Here is a 16,495-nt window from a genome sequence, read left to right as displayed (position 1 = left end):
TGCTGAGTATATAAGTAAATATGTGTACGACTCGGGTATTGGACGAAGAGAGGAGTGATAAAAAAAATTATTGGATGATCTCATTAAAAGGTTTTTTTTTTTAATTTGACAACTATTCCCCAGACCAATTTCTGCTAATAAAAATACCATGCAGTATTGGTAGAATTTAAAGGATTTTTAAAAGAAAGTGGTAGAATAACTATAACTATAATGTACGACTATAGCATTGATATGTTGTCAATCGGAATAATTTAAAATAAGTACCTATAAGTATATGATAGCATATTTTCTTCATTTTTAATTCAAAGGATTCAAATTCAAAAGTTTTATTATACAATGCTAAAAATAACTAAAGCTGCAGTACGCACAAAATGTTATTATTTAAACTCAAAAGAGTACTTATGAAAATTCATTTAAAATCATTTCCCTATATTTGAGGCAACAGGATAAATATTAATAAAAAGATATTTATAATAATAGATAAATCTAACGTCTTTTCAAGAAAATGTTCACGAATTGGGCAGATGCCTATGATGTATTGGATGATAGAAAATAAGTATATGGATGGCGTAGTCGTTAAATAAATTTTACAATAGGGAAGTATTTAAGGGGGAAGTCTACTGTGACAAGGGAAAAAACAGGCTTATTTTCCGGTACACGATATACGGTGTACACGATATCTCGAGTTCTGATAAATGAATCAGCTTAAAAATTTAATTATATATTCTCTGTAATAGTGTCTCTCGTCTGACATAGGATTTTTTTGATATCGTTATTTGTTAAATTGTTATAAACAATAGTAACATCAATTTTAGGCAAAAAAAAAGAAAAAAATTTCAAGAATTTTTTTTTTCAACGCCAAAATTTTTTATCGACATAATCCTACGTCAGACGAGAGTCAATACTATGTATATGATAACAATATTTTGTTTTTTTGTTTTAGATCACCGAAACGTAAGATTTCATGTACACCGTTTAGGCACCTAAGAAAAGCGGACCTGCGCTTGCAGAAGTGCCACAGCGGCCATTTTGAATATTTTGACTTAAAATTTTTTTTTCAAAAACTTAAATATATAATAAAGATAAGAGTTTAAATAGATTTTATGTACGAGCAATATTTTGTTAGAAATAAAATCCGGAAAATAAGCCTGTTTTTCCCTTGTCACAGTAGACTTCCCCCTTAATAACCATATTTCGAACAGGAACGATTATAATTAGAACTAAGTTAATTTTATAGTCGAAATAAACCGAAAATATGTTGCACACTTTTTATGGAAATTTTAAGCTCGGATATTTCTCACGTAGAGACTTTTACACACCTGTACTATCCAGCGATATATTTGATCCATGTCGTGATGGCGGTTTCGAGCCCTGTCTACTCAAAGGACGGGAATTAGGTTTCGAACCTGCTCGGGATCCGGAAGGGGTTATGACACTGCGAGTACCGGTGCTTGTTACTTTTCGCGGAGTGTAGCGGCCTGCAGCTCCAGTTTGACCAAATTCGTTGTCACTGAGAGAGTCAGGTGTAGAAGCTGATTGGGATGACCGGGAGGGCCGAGACATTGGTATGGAGCGTACTGATCGTTCCCGAACCTTTAATAAACAATAAAAAATTTACGAATATAGTTAATGTACGGGTAAAGATACGATGTTTAGCAAATTTAAATACCCACAATAAATAAACTTTTTTGACTTACCCAATGCGTGGTGGGATGACAGTGTAGTACATGTGGACTTAATGGTAAAGAGCGACTATTATTACAACGTACAAATACGGTGCCTCCCGCACCCATATGTATGGGAAAGGCGCACGGAACCTGCTCTTGCGTGCGTATGCGTTCGAATATAGGCATTAATTCTGCTAAATGCTCATCAGCTAAAGATTAAATTAAACTTCGTCAATATGTTACCAGAGCAACCCAATAACTTAGGCGTTCGCGGCGCATGATCATTTAAACAACTTTATCCTTAAACTCTTATTGTTCAAAATTTTTCTAACATGATATAAGCAATAGTTCTTTTAACTATGCTTTTAATCCCATTTATCAAAATATATAAAACCAGATGAGTAGGTACAGTTTATTGTATTCAGATAGCAGTCAGCCAATTAATTATGCATGAAACACACGTAACCTATTTGAAGTTAATAATAAGAAGGCATGCTATAGCTTTTACAAAGCAACCACACTGAACACTAATCCCATGGATGACAGGATACCATAGTAGTATATATCGACTTATATAGACTGCAGTATTTTATTTATCAACGGAAGAGTTATTAAAATGGCAATAAGCATTATTTTATTGAGTAAGACTTATCAAGAGAATATCATTAATATGGGAATATGTAATAATGCCTTTTGGTCGTATTCGTATGATAAAGGGAAGTGCATTTTCAAAAATATATTCAAATAATAATTCAAAGCTGCAAAATTTAACTCCAAAAAAGACACACCGGCATTTGAGGATAAAGCAAGTACTGCAAATGAACCTTCATTGTGCGATGAATGGACACTAAATGAGGTAAATAAAGCCGAGTAGTGAAATATTATATTATTGAACTGCAAAGGCCATATAAGATAGAAAGATATCAGTCCCTGCATAATCTCAAAAAGTTAACTTATATTGTAACAAAAAATAGCGACAAATGTAACTCCTGACTGTGCAAACAATATGAACTTTGTTAACAGTCAGTGCAAAACTAAATTTTACGTTACCCGAGTTTTCTGTACTCTCTTAATCAGTATTGGCGCCACATAACTTCCATAAAATATATCGGATTGAGATTATGCACACTTTGAAATTATACACTCTCTTTGGGTGTAGGTAAAACTGGAGGAAAATCGATTTGCCATTCACAAAAAAATTAAGAAGGAGCTCGGACGGGTTCTGTACAGATGTGTGCATCAATTATATGTATGTATACAGGATCTGGCACTCGAAGTGTAACCAACTTCAAGCCGCTCGGGCATCAGCCGTCAGTTAGTTGGCTAAATGACAGTCCAGAGTATTGTTTATAAACGCGCGGAGGCTTTTTGCCGAGAGTTAACACGAAAAAAGAAAATCAGTAATAGATTTCACAACCAGCGATTGTTCGTGAGCTCGAAAACCTTAAAGTGAACAAAGTTTTTGTTTATCGCACCAATACTCGTTACAATGATGCTGGTAGCATCGCGAAACGTCATGGAGGTAGTCATCAAAAGACTTTAACGTCACTTGAAATGCTTCAAAAAGTGAAGAAATGACTCGAGCGAAATCCCAGACGAAGTGCCAATCAAATGGCAAAACAACTGAAAATATCTGACCATGATCTCAAAGTAAAACCTTACAAGATCCAGGACTCGACACCGTCTCACAAAGCTCGAGTAAACCAAGAATGGCTAAAAAACAACGTCCACACAATGGTTCTCAAATTCATCAGACGAGAATCCGAGGGATTATTCTTTTTGGGCCATTTTGGAGAGCAATGCCGGAACTAAAACATTCACCAGTCGCAAGGCGCGGAAAAAAGCCATTGCCCGCGAGTAGGCCAAAATACCTGCAAGTCACATTCGGGCAGCTTGCGATTCGTTTCTGGACCGTTTCAAGGCAAAAGGAGGTCATATCGAGCAAAATTAAATTGATTCTTAATTTTGTATTACTTTCACACATTTTTTACTTTGAATTGAATGAAAGTAAGTTTCCAAACTAAATGTATGGCCTTTTTAATTGGTTACACTTCGAGTGCCGGACCCTGTATGTACATAACAATAACAGAAAAGAGGGTCGGTTTTTATCATTTTCGGGTTGTTTTGTAACATTTCTTTTCTTTGCAAAATCAAAAATAAAAAAAGAACTCTCATCCGAGACTAAAACCAACAAATATCAGTTCAAAAAATATATATCGGAAACGTTTTTGTGCAAAGGGATTGCAATAGTCGAAATGTGATTTGAATAAGTCCTTGTGCAGCTCCGACAGAAAACTACTATGATACCTTGTAATCATTAAAACAAAATTAAACTGAAAATTACAAATAAACATATGCATACGCATTCGCAGTGAGTATGTAAAAGTGCATAATAAAAAAAAGGCTACTTACTACACATTATTAATTTACCTTTATAATAGGACCTTGTCCAGTAATGTAAGGCGACACGTTGCTAGCCTGTGCGGCATTCGGTGTAGAACGACGAGGAGTAAATGCAGCCATACTTTGTGATACACCATCCGCCAATATAAATTGTTCGCGTAATTCAATATTAGTACGTCCTTTAGCTGCTCAAGGATTTAGTGTTTCAAAGTAGAAAATATTGAAACAGGAACAGCATCATTCAGAATTTGGCATTAAGCATTGGCATATAAAGCGATTTATAGCGATTTGAATATGGTTTTGGCGTCAATTCATTATTCGATAACGACAGCGGCATCATATGTCATGATTTTAAATATGAGCATTGGGCACAAAATCATTTATAATTTTAAGATCAGCGCCGGCAATGAAGTGCGTTTAACATATTATATTATTTAGGATTTCAGGATCGGTAAACAGGTTTGAAAAATAAAATAAAAGATTGAAAATAATAGTTAAAAAGGCAACCAAAAAAAAAAATTAAATAAAAACGTCACAATAAATCTTACTAAAATAGAGCGAAATAAATTTAATATGAAATGCATGCACATTAACAAAAGTAAAAAAAAAAAGACTAGAATATAGAGTGAAAGAAAAATTAAATAGAAACGTTAAATTAAAGTGAAATGTTATGTATTTGCAAACGTGGGGTGCTATTTATATTTTTAGCCACTTAAATTTTGAGGATTAAACTTATCAGCAGCAGTTGCGTTGTTTATGAGTATATTAACTTGGGAAATACATATCGTCACAAGCGAGTTTTGTGAGGATAATTAAAAATCGTATGCCATGCTAGTAAATGTTATTGATGCAATGTGAAAGTTGATTGTTATTTTACACACCAAGATTTGTGACATTGCCCAAGTTGTGGAGCAACATCAAGCCGCACACCACAAATTATAGGAGGAGATCGAAGCGAAGGTTAATTATGTTAAGGGAAGTTATATTATAAAAATTTGTGTGAACCGTCTCATTTACATATAGTTGTAGTGAGTCGTCAAGTGAACTTTTATGAATTATGTTTACTTATATATTTTCTTTAGTCTTTAGTTTTAGTAGTCAGTCTGAAATTATATTTTCTTGACTTCTTGAAAATAACTAAATAATAAATATTCAAATGGGATAGAAAAATAAAGAAATTGTAAAGCAGCACAACTTGCTCGAAATGAAATTTCTTTTTGTCTATTACCTCATACATATGTCAATATCATATGTCAATATCATATATATATATGTATATATATAATTGGCGCGTACACCCTTTTTGGGTGTTTGGCCGAGCTCCTCCTCCTATTTGTGGTGTGCGTTTTGATGTTGTTCCACAAATGGAGGGGCCTACAGTTTCAAGCCGACTCCGAACGGCAGATATTTTTACGAGGAGCTTTTTCATCGCAGAAATATACTCGGAGGTTTGCCATTGCCTGCCGAGGGGCAACCGCTATTAGAAAAATGTTTTTATTAATTTTGCTTTCACCGAGATTCGAACCAACGTTCTCTCTGTGAATTCCGAATGGTGATCACGCACCAACCCATTCGGCTACGGCGGCCGCGCTTAAAAGGGCCGTTCGCAAATATACATATTCAATGACCACCCAAGTCCTATTTATCGGACATTGTTATTATTTGAAAGTGATAAAATCTTTGCGGAAGATTAATGAATGTGTTCTAAATGATAGCTTCAGCGCTTTAAAATTGGAGGTTATGATGATCAGCCTGCAGATCCTGATAGTCAATTAGACTATATAGAAGTCCGACATCATACGTGCGTTATACCATGTCAGGTGTCTACCGCCATGTTAAACAACTACTACGCAGCCATTTACAATAAGTGCGTGGCAAAAACTTTTTCAGCTAGCGAATCACAGACTTAAAGTAGTCACAGTTCAGATTTAAAACGAAGTAAAGTAGGATAATCTCGGATAATGATTAAGCTTTTTATAAATTATGCATTGAATGTAAAATTGGAGACACAATTCCATGAGTTATACATATCTTTGTCAAATATGTGGTTTCAATTGCTTTGAGCTATTGAGCATAATTAAAATATGCAGATTACAAATAAAATTAGCAGCAAGTTGTGGTTGACGACCAAATTCTCTATCCGGAGGGAAAATGGCATTTTCAATACTTGAATAAGCCTCTACTACAATGTTTGTAAAACTTTACGGATATATGATTTTCGTACTCTCAATCGATCAACGGACATCAAAGAACAACAGAAGAAATAATAACTGGATTTCTGAAAATTCTGTAACAATATTTTTAAGTTTTCTTTAAGGGGGGAAACCAGTTTAGACTGATCAAAAAATCGAAATTTTTTTAATTGCATAAATTGTTAGTATAACTACTCAAGAATATGTGGTAAAAATTGTAAAAGAAAATTCGCATTATTCCCGATTCTATGAGCACTTAAGTGACCGCCCGTCGGTTCGGCCCCGTAGCACGGGGTACTTAGAATGGCGTTTTTCTCGAAACGACTTTTTTCAACTGGTGGGCACTCTAGCTAAAAAAGTTATCGACCAATCATGATGCAATTTTTTAGGAGTGTTCTTTATTCAATTCTAATTTATATGAACCTAATTCTAGGAATATATTATCATTCAAAATATTTTTTTAAGCGAAATAGTAGAAAAAATATGGTATGAAAAAATTACATTGTGTTCAAGCGCCTCAAAAACATGCAATTTTCAATGTTATTTTATCAAAATTAGGTTCATATTCTTAGGAAACATGTTGTGAATGGAAAAAAATAGTTGATTACGGAGAAAAATTACAACTTCAGGAATGCCCACCAGCCAGATACTCGGATGGCGATCGTCCATGAACAGCATGCTCTAACGACACTATTTCCGGCGGAAATAGCTTGGAAAAATTTAAAAGTGTACTTAAAAATATGAATAAAAACCCTTTAAGTTTAAACACTTTCTGATTATTCCTTCCTTGTTAAAAAAATTCACGAAAAATAGAAAAATTTCGGAACCTAAACCGGTTTCCCCCCTCAAATTAGTATAGTGTGCGCATGCTATTACATTTATTTAGCGTTTTTTTAGTCTGCATGAATTTCAGTAATAATGATAAATAATGTATTTCGTTATAAAATATCGTGCAGTATAAAAATCAGTAGAATTCCAAGCGCTTGCTTATGAGTTGCAAAAACTAAATGATTAATTATTTATTAAAAGCATGCTAATGATGTTAAGATATTACATTATCTAAAGCATTATTACGTGTTATTGTACCAAAACTAAAATGTAAATGAACCTACGAAATTATGCATTTATGCTGTTTATTCACTTTTTGGACTTTTTCATAATTGTTAAATGACCATTTCCGTTTCCGCACAAAGCTGGTATTAATGTTAAATAATTAATATAGTTATTATTCTAAAAATAGTTTTTTATAACATTAAAATAGGTATTTTAAATTAGTTCAATTTAAATTTAAATTAATTCACTTCACTAGTTCTTTATAACTAAATCATATTGAGCCTGATGTTTTGTCTGTATTACCAATATACTCGTACATGATAAAATGAAAGAAAAGAGCTTACGAAATTTGTACCTTATTTCAAAAAATTTTGGGTTTATATATAGTATACATATATCTTAGATTATTTAATTTATATTTCAAAGATGAAAAACTCCATTTAAAGCTACTTCAAATTGACTTCAGAGCTTTCCCTTTAAGAAGAACCAAATTTTTAAATGTGAAGTTCCGAAATACAATTCTGATATTACGTATATTCCGACGGTACAGCAGCTCAGTTGTAGTAAGTCAACATTTTTAGTTTTGCGCCAGAACTTCATTATTTCTCATTCTTCCAGAATGCATCCAGGGAGGTTTGACGGATATTTTCTTCACCGATGGGTACAAGAATGAAATAGAGTCTGGAGCCGGATGGTACTTAAACCATAGTAATAAGTATCACTATGCTATGGAGGAAATGGCAACTGTTTTTCAAACGGAAATTTTTGCCATCCTGAAAGTAGCCCAATGAATAATCGAGAGGAGATGGAGCGGGAAACAGATTGGAATTTTCAGTGACAGTCAGGCTGCACTAAAGGCCCTGGATAATGCGAAGCTAACCTCAAAGATTGTTCAAGAATGTAAGAAGAAGCTTAATTCTGTCGCAAGATATGACAGGCTTGTACTTATATGAGTTCCAGGACACTCCGATGTTCAAGGAAACGAAATTGCCGATGAATTGGCCAACCGTGGATCAGCGGTTACCCCACAAGGCCAGAGCCAATAATCGGAATCAGTTCCGCAGGAATCATAAATTGGATCAGCGATTATGTATGCAATTTACATAAAGAGCGATGGTCGATGAAGCCGTTCAGCTGATGGTCGGTATTATTACAGGACACAGCCCATGGGATCAACATATGACCACCATTGAAATCATTGAGGACCCGATGTGCCTGTCTTGCTTGGAGGAGGCGAATAGCACTGAGTACTTTCTCTGTGAGTGTTCTGTCTTGCTAGAGCAAGGCTACGAGTTTTGAGTTCCGATGCCGTCAGAATGAGTAATATTCGTTCTCTAAAACTGGAGGATATTTACAGATTTGCCAAAGAATCTGGAAAATTCTCAAAGGCCTAACCACCTTTGTTTCTGCCTCTATTCTTTTCTATCTCTTTCTCTGATTAGATTCATTAATTCAAATATACTCGTGGAGTATCCTCATAAAAAAAAACGGAGCAGAAAATCGCCGAACACGCAAAACACTTGTCTTATTTATGCCTTTCACAAACAAACTAAACATGTTATATTGCTAAAACTTTGAACAAATCTTCAAGAAGAGTGTACCAACATAAAAAAATAATAATAATCGTAAGTCGAATGTACGTAGCCCGCGAAATTTGAAACCTTCACCTTATTTTTTGAACACATCTCGTATACCTAACCATAGTCATTTGTGTACAGATACTTTTTCTGGCAAGTGGATATACATTACCTAGTTAGTCGGAAAATAATTTCCCAATTAGTTACTTTTATGATATACTATATGTATTCGTCGATGCAGTATTATCAAGAGATACGAAAATTTTGTGCTCGTTTTTGTAAAATGTATTATACTGCAACAAAGTTAAAAAATACTTTTCAGGAATAGACTTTTCTTTGTCAATAATGTGTAAATTTTACCAGGCTTCCGTTATTATATAATTTTAATTCTCCAATTTCTGCCCGTAAGAAAAATTTTAAAATGAATGTTAAAAAATAAAATTTTTGCATTTTTTAAGTCATCTGCTGGCTTAAACCATATTGAATTATCTCAAAATTTGACAATGAATTAGTTATAAATAAGTTAATAAAACGCGCCACTGGGTGATGCCAAAAATATTAACGTTTTAAGATCGGGTAATTTTTTCATCGGTCAGCAGCTGGTACAAATAGCTGAACCTTTTGAAATCAATCGGCTCTATTGGTGGCAGCTTCTCACAATTCAACAGTGACCTGAGTGGTATAGAGAAAACCAAAGTCTAAACGATTCTTAATTTTTGATTATGATAAGATAGGACCAAATGCAACGGAAGTGATTAAACTAACGAGTGATGGTTTCAAACAATCGTTTCACGTTTTCTTATGAAATTTTTCCTGTGCGTCTATTTCCAATGGCTATTATCCACTGAGTCAACCGATTGCTTACATTTTTCAATCCGTTTTGTGTGTTCAAATATTGTCACTAGGTAATATATTATTTGTGTATTTAGAGCATTCGGCTCCTATGATTATACTGCCTTCTAATAATCGGCGTTACCAAATACTTTATTGCCTCTCTACAGGCTAATTGATGTCTGGCCTGAGTCGCGACGTAGCTCATATTGTTGTTGATGTAGCAGCTTACAGATGCCTGCTTAGAGCCGTGCAGCCATAAATCGTCATCGTCGTCGATCACATCTAATCAAATGCCTGGGAAACGGGTTATTTCGAGGTGAAGCCAAAGGGAAAGAGGTGTTCAATATCGTTCCCACGACAGTCGGTTCTACGTAACCGGAACGACCCGTATTTATATCCGGCCAGGGACTGTCTCTTCAGCAGCATTCCCCGTATATGTATGGGGAATATTTATGCTGCTACAACAACAACAACAAAAACAACAATGACAGTTGGATCAACGTTACCGAAACGACCCCGGAGCAGCATTACTCGTACATGTATGACGAATTTTCAAACTGCTATAACAACAACAAGGTGTTAAATATGTAAATTTAAGGGGGTAATTTAGAAGATATGACACACTTCCGGGGATAGCCGTCACGTTTCGGAGTGTGCGGGGCTGGTGAAGTTAACTACATTGGCCTTACTGTACATGCTGCTGTGTCTGTTGCAACCTGATGAAGGGGAATCATGTTCGAGAAGGGGAATCATGATGCTCTGATCCGCGTTCCGAGGAATTACAGAGGTCCCATTTTAGGTCGTTTGGGTAGGTAAATAAACTGATTTTACGCCTGGGAGTAGCCTGTTTAGGACTTCGCCCGAGCTTTAAAAACTTATATTATTTCCAGACGGTAATAAATTCTGTCTGTAAGTCATTAAAACAGTTATAAAGTTATTATGAAAATGAAGAAGAGGGCTTGAAGTAACCATTCTTACTTCCTGGCTAAATTGATACAAATTTATTCAAATATGGGGAATGCAAGAAATCGATAAAACTATGTATTTCACAAACAGAATAGGTCGCGTTTTGATCTTTTCATGCAGTGCATATGTATGAGGTACGCGTGCTGAAATAAGTCGAGGACAGAGAGCTGCTAGCACAGTATTGAAGTAATTTAACATTCACAACGAGTCTTACAAATATCTTCCGTAATACTTGTATTTTGGTATAATAAAAATATGTATGCCATATTCCGTTTATTATGCCAGTAAGTATGAAAAAAATACTCAATTTAAAATTTAAAAGCATTTTACTAATGTCCGACTATGCCTAGCATGTTTTTGTCAGCTAGTACTCTTTGCCTTTATTTAGGTGTAAGTATTTTTAATATACATATCTAATAATAATAATAATAAAATATCTCTAACTTAAGCGTAATACCAATTAATACCGAAAACTCACCTCTACAAGGGTCATTCTTTTGTAAAAATTCATCAAGTGCAACCCAGCCGCCTCCAACTCGAACCATAACGGTGCTTCGCAAAATACGCACCAGGCGCAGTTTTTGGGAGTCGCCAAACTATTTTCATATCAATTAAATATTGAGTATTTGAGTTTTAAATTCATATACAATATTTTAGCCAAATTAGTAAAACTTACTCTATATTTGCCTTCTCCTACTTGGAATACACGGAACTTTTGCCTGCAAGTGCACAGCATAACTAGCCGCTTTACTTCATCGTGTATTTTATCGGAATCCGTTACAGGTTTACGTTCCTGCCAATCAGGCCTCAAGGCAGCAATAAATTCTTGCCAATCAATAAGACCTTCACCGTTCCGATCAAATAAATCCGCTACAGCGCTCATTTCCATACGAGATGTATCGAATTCTAAAGAAGAGTCATTAAGTCTTGTTGTTATTATGCACTGAATAATTTTATTATATACTTGTATTCAATATGCCGTCCATGAATTCACTTCGTGGGATGAGACCATTGTTGTCCTTATCCATTTTACGAAATAGATCTGTCAGTCGTGATTTCTTGTGATTCATGTACTTAAGGAACTAAAGAGAGCACAACTTAAAACATTTCGTTCATATTATGGCATACAAATTTAAAGCATACTCTTTTTCTCCAATCATCCCAACTGAAGTTTCGTACGCGTTCCATGTCCTTCAAATGCATCATATGGTCATGAAGACGACGTTGCCGCTCCCATGACAACATCCAAACATAACGCCATTTGTCCCACAACAAACTTGCACGCGGCGACCGAAACTCTAAGTCTTGAGCGACTGAACTCACGCTGTAATAATAAAATTTAGAAAGTGCAATTAAATACATGTTTTTGAATCAAAAAGATTTAAAGCTTCAATTCCAAAGCCTGCCCTTTAAAGAAATTGTTTAATATTATTTTCCAAACTTCGCAAAGAAAGGAAATAACCCCCTTGATTATTGAAGATATCAAACCAAACAGACGCTAAATTACAAGGATGCATCACTATAAGTCACACCGATCGGGCCGAAGCGCCTATCACAAATTGTAATACTATTAAATACAAGCTTAACTGTTCCGTTCAATATTCTGTTTACTTAACTTATGATCCCAATAAAAGATGAACGTTTTTTATTTTCGATTAGCCGTATGTTAGGTTATTCCTGTGTTTATTCTTTTCTTAATCAATACTTTGTATAGAAAATTCGCAGAGCTTCGCTAGTTAGACATTACATTTTGGTATATAAGCAAAACCAGATTTCCAACCCGTTACGATTTTTATAATAAAAAAATGTATTTTTTGACTTTTATTTAATTAAAAACATATATATATTACTGCCAAATGTTCATTTCAATCATTGAGTAAGTAATAACATAGCGTTGCAAAGATTGCAGCATCGCCCTCCTTATGGATTGAGCAGAGCACACAGGGTTGCTTTCACAACCTCGTCAAGGTCGGGTAGCGGAACGACAGTTTCGTAGTCAACGGTTGGGGTATCGGGATCTTCACATTCTCTGTGACATGCGCAGCTTTCACTATTTAACAGGCTTGAGAACTGTTCCCTCCATAATTTAAGTATACTCTAGATGTCAGTCACCAGATCGCCGTCTTTGTTCTTAAAGGGAATCGCCTCGGTCTTAAAGCCTTCTGTATGCCGCCGAACTTTCTGGTAGCGGCATTGTTGCTATTGGCCAGCATCTCAAGCTCCTCGCACTCCCGTATTTCGGCCACTCGTTTTTTCTTTCGGATAATATGTCTCTCTTCCTTTCTTAGCTCTCGGTAGCGATCACACATGTCTCGCGTTGCGCCCGATCGCAGCGTGGCTCTATAGGCAGCATCCTTTCTTTCCGCGGGAGCATGACATTCCTCGTCGTACCAATTGTTTTTTCGGGCTCGTCGAAATCCAATTTCTTCTTCGGCGGTGGTACGTAAAGAAAGAGAAATATTACTCCATTACTCGTTCCTGCCGAGTCGAAGTTGATATATACTAGAAGCTAGCCGAACATCCTCCCTTATTTTAAAGGCCCACATATTGACAAGGTTTAACTATTTACTTATTTACTTATTTATACGGTAAAAAGTCGTAACATCCTTAGAGGGGGGAATATTATGCATTTTTTAATAGCATTTGGCAGAGCTGTAGAAAGTTGGATTTCTATCGTAGAAATAAGTGTGCAGCATATTTGTCTCATGGACATCACTTCCCAAAACACACAGACGAACTCCGTTTCGAAGAAACACCACTTGATATCATGCTCGTATCTGATGGCATTGCTGGACTAGTGAAGACATGGAAGGTCCTCGAAGACTTCACCGTCAGCGACCACCAATATATTTCGTTTAGAGTAGAACATAAGGGACCACCTGAGGCGAATATAAGGTGAATATATGGTATATGGAAGTCGCATGTATCAAAGCTTAATCGCGAAGTGCTAATAGCCACCGTTGACACCGGAGACACAGAAATGCTTCGCATCAAACAACCTTGTAATAAAGCGATGCCGACTCTAAAAAGGAAAACCATAAAAGTTCTCTATATTGGTGGACGGAGAAAATAGCCGAATTGGGGCGTGACTGTTTTCGCCTCGGACGGAAATACACCAGAGCCAGACGAACCGGGCTAGCCACTGTGGACGCAGAAGCATACATGAGTGGAAAGAGGCAGCTAAAGGACGCTATTGCAAATAGCAGGAAAGAAAAATGGGAGGAACTCCGGGCAGATCTAAATAGGGCCCCTGGAGACTTGGTTAGAAGATTATGAGGAAGGAACTGGTACCCAGGATACCTCTACCGGAACTATGCTCGAGTGCGATGGACCACATCGTAAAAGAACTCTTTCCAAATCACGAATTCAGAGAAGGCATTGAGTCTGAAATAAACGTGACAGAAGAGCCTGCAATATTTACCTGAGAGGAACTCCAGTCAGTTGCGCAAAAGTCCTCAAGGAGATCGCAAAAATGCGACCACAAGTCCAAAGACATGTACGACGCCTGTCTAAGAGAGTGAATTTTCCCGAATTTTCCATTTTCCGGCCATTATTTCTGCTCGACACAGCAAGCAAGCTCCTTGAAAGATTGATCAAACCTCGACTGGCCGCAGCCATAGATAACGCCGGAGGATTATCAGCAAGACAGCACAGCCTTAGACGCACAAAGTCTACAATAGGACAATCGAAACTATCATAAACAGCGTAAGAGCAGCACAACAGGGCAGTACACAATTTAGAAGTATAGTCCTCCTTGCCACCTTAGATGTAAGGAGCGATTTCAAGAGTGTAAGATGAATGGCGCATAATGAGGAGTTATTTACGAGACCGCAAACTCGTCTGTCAGACCTCAGAGGGTTCTCGTTATATAGACGCCACATCCGCAGCGGCACAAGAATCAATTTTCGGTCCCGACTTGTGGAACATTAGCAATGACGGGATATTTAATATAGAAATGCCTGATAGTAACTTTCTAATCGGATACACAGACGATATCGCAGCAGTCATCACAGCACGAAACTTTGAAGAAGCTCGTAGAAAACTTAACCAAGTAATGATACGAATACAAAGGTGACAAGTTCATACTTCTAACCAAGAACGTTAGAAGTTAGCATGCAGGCATAGACTTTTGTAATGAGGAACATGGAACGCCATTCCGAAGTAATGCGAAAGCGGTTCCAGAGTGGGCGACGGTTTCAAACGAGGAGGAGTTTTTTAGTGTCCGGATAATTGTCATCAAATGTCTTTCAGTGGTGAGCTTGCATTGTGGGTGATAAGTTGTGTTGGTTTTTATTATTTATTATTGTTAAATTTATTATTATTTTTAAATTATTATCATAGGAATGCAACTTCAAACTGAAATATTTTTTGAAGAGATAAACAGTTGTTGAGTTTTACGGTACGATTTAAATTGGTTTAATGCAGAAACAATTTTCAAAATCTCTCCTTAAAATTTCTTGCCAACGATTGTTGCGTTTTAAGGATATACGGATTCACTAGTATGGTACATATGTATGCCATCTGACAATTTGGTAGCTCATTTGGAATTTTTCACGATTCCACCAATGCTAGTTTTTTTAAACACATCCATGACTTCGCAATAGAGCTGTTGCTGCGCCTTATCATGAATACTCGTATGCTAAAAGCCTCTGCTTAAACTGGCAAAGGGATTGCTATTCAATTTAATGGTATGCGTAAATTTTACACAAATAAGATTATTCAAAGTTAACGTCATAACAAACATATCCGGTATTATTTCAAGAGGAATGAACTGTCACTTAATTATCTATTGTATCTAAAATAATGCGAATGGTTATAATGAACGTGGTGGAACGGTATGTATCGTAAAGATATTTTCATTTTAGATTATTCCGACTTCTTATGCCAATTTGACAGCAAAAAGAATTTAAGGCGCAAAACCAAAAGTGAATTTTGAATTAGAAGGAATATTTAAATTATCCGAAAAATATGTGATTTTGATACGAAATTGATTAATGCCGTACATCGACATGTATTTCACTTTGATAAAACCAAGTGGGGCTGATTTAAGGGAAGCAGCATGGAAGCAGCGTGAAATAACTAACGAAGATGGTGGAATTGGTAAGTACTCGCACATAAACTATAAATATAAATTAGTAAACATGTTTCATACTATTTACGTGAAGTTACGGCACTTAAATGTACCGCCTAACTGAGTTTACTTTGTTGGCTATAGTATAAACAAACACAAACTTTGGAGCATATCACGAGCATACGTAATCGGAGTCCAATCACCACTCATAGCAGATGAAGAGCTCCAGCTGCCCCGAAAAACCCGCGTAACCTTGGCACAACTCGGTTTTGGATATTGTAGCAGGTTAAACTCCTACCTATCCAGAATTGACCCCGACATACTAAATATATGTCCAGCATGTGAAGGCACCCCGCACGACACTAACCACCTTTTCACATGCCCCATGAAAACCTACTCATCTAACACCCCTCTCCCTCTGGACCCCACCTGTCGAAACAGCATGTTTTCTGGGCTTACCGTTAGATGAGCTAGACGAAGATGATCGGTGATGTACACTACACTGAGAGAGTTAAGTATACTGTTACAACAATTGTTGATTTAACCAGTAACTGAAATTAGATAAAATAAAACACTTACCTTTCTGAAAATCTAGGACCATAATGCGGTAAACGATCTCTATCAGGAGTATCACGACTCGGTGTTAAACGACTAAAATAAACGGAAGAGAAGAATTGTAAAGTAAAATATTAAAAATATACACATTCAATATGAGGAGTATTAATAATAAGA

At 36.1% G+C, this 16,495-nt stretch overlaps 1 protein-coding gene across 19 annotated transcripts in view; it reads right to left on the bottom strand.

Moving 5' to 3' along the window:
- Positions 1–16,495, bottom strand: part of LOC129245563 (dystonin) — a 181,339-nt gene that overhangs the window by 12,393 nt on the left and 152,451 nt on the right. For 10 of the 19 annotated variants that reach the window (XM_054883803.1, XM_054883804.1, XM_054883792.1 and 7 more), the window contains 7 exons: positions 16,343–16,414; positions 11,836–12,016; positions 11,657–11,774; positions 11,369–11,598; positions 11,171–11,288; positions 4,098–4,255; positions 1,320–1,593 (listed from right to left, as the gene is read on the bottom strand). In XM_054883803.1, the coding sequence (XP_054739778.1) occupies positions 1,320–1,593; positions 4,098–4,255; positions 11,171–11,288; positions 11,369–11,598; positions 11,657–11,774; positions 11,836–12,016; positions 16,343–16,414 (1,151 nt within the window). Of the gene's footprint in view, positions 1–1,319; positions 1,594–1,697; positions 1,877–4,097; positions 4,256–11,170; positions 11,289–11,368; positions 11,599–11,656; positions 11,775–11,835; positions 12,017–16,342; positions 16,415–16,495 lie in introns of all 19 variants that reach the window. The other 9 variants (XM_054883795.1, XM_054883790.1, XM_054883791.1 and 6 more) reach the window with 1 other exon arrangement.

Source organism: Anastrepha obliqua, chromosome 4, assembly GCF_027943255.1.
Source record: "Anastrepha obliqua isolate idAnaObli1 chromosome 4, idAnaObli1_1.0, whole genome shotgun sequence".
NCBI classification, from domain to species: domain Eukaryota; kingdom Metazoa; phylum Arthropoda; class Insecta; order Diptera; family Tephritidae; genus Anastrepha; species Anastrepha obliqua.
The sequence above is the reverse complement of the archived record's forward strand: the minus strand, read 5'-3'. Positions and strand labels throughout refer to the sequence as shown.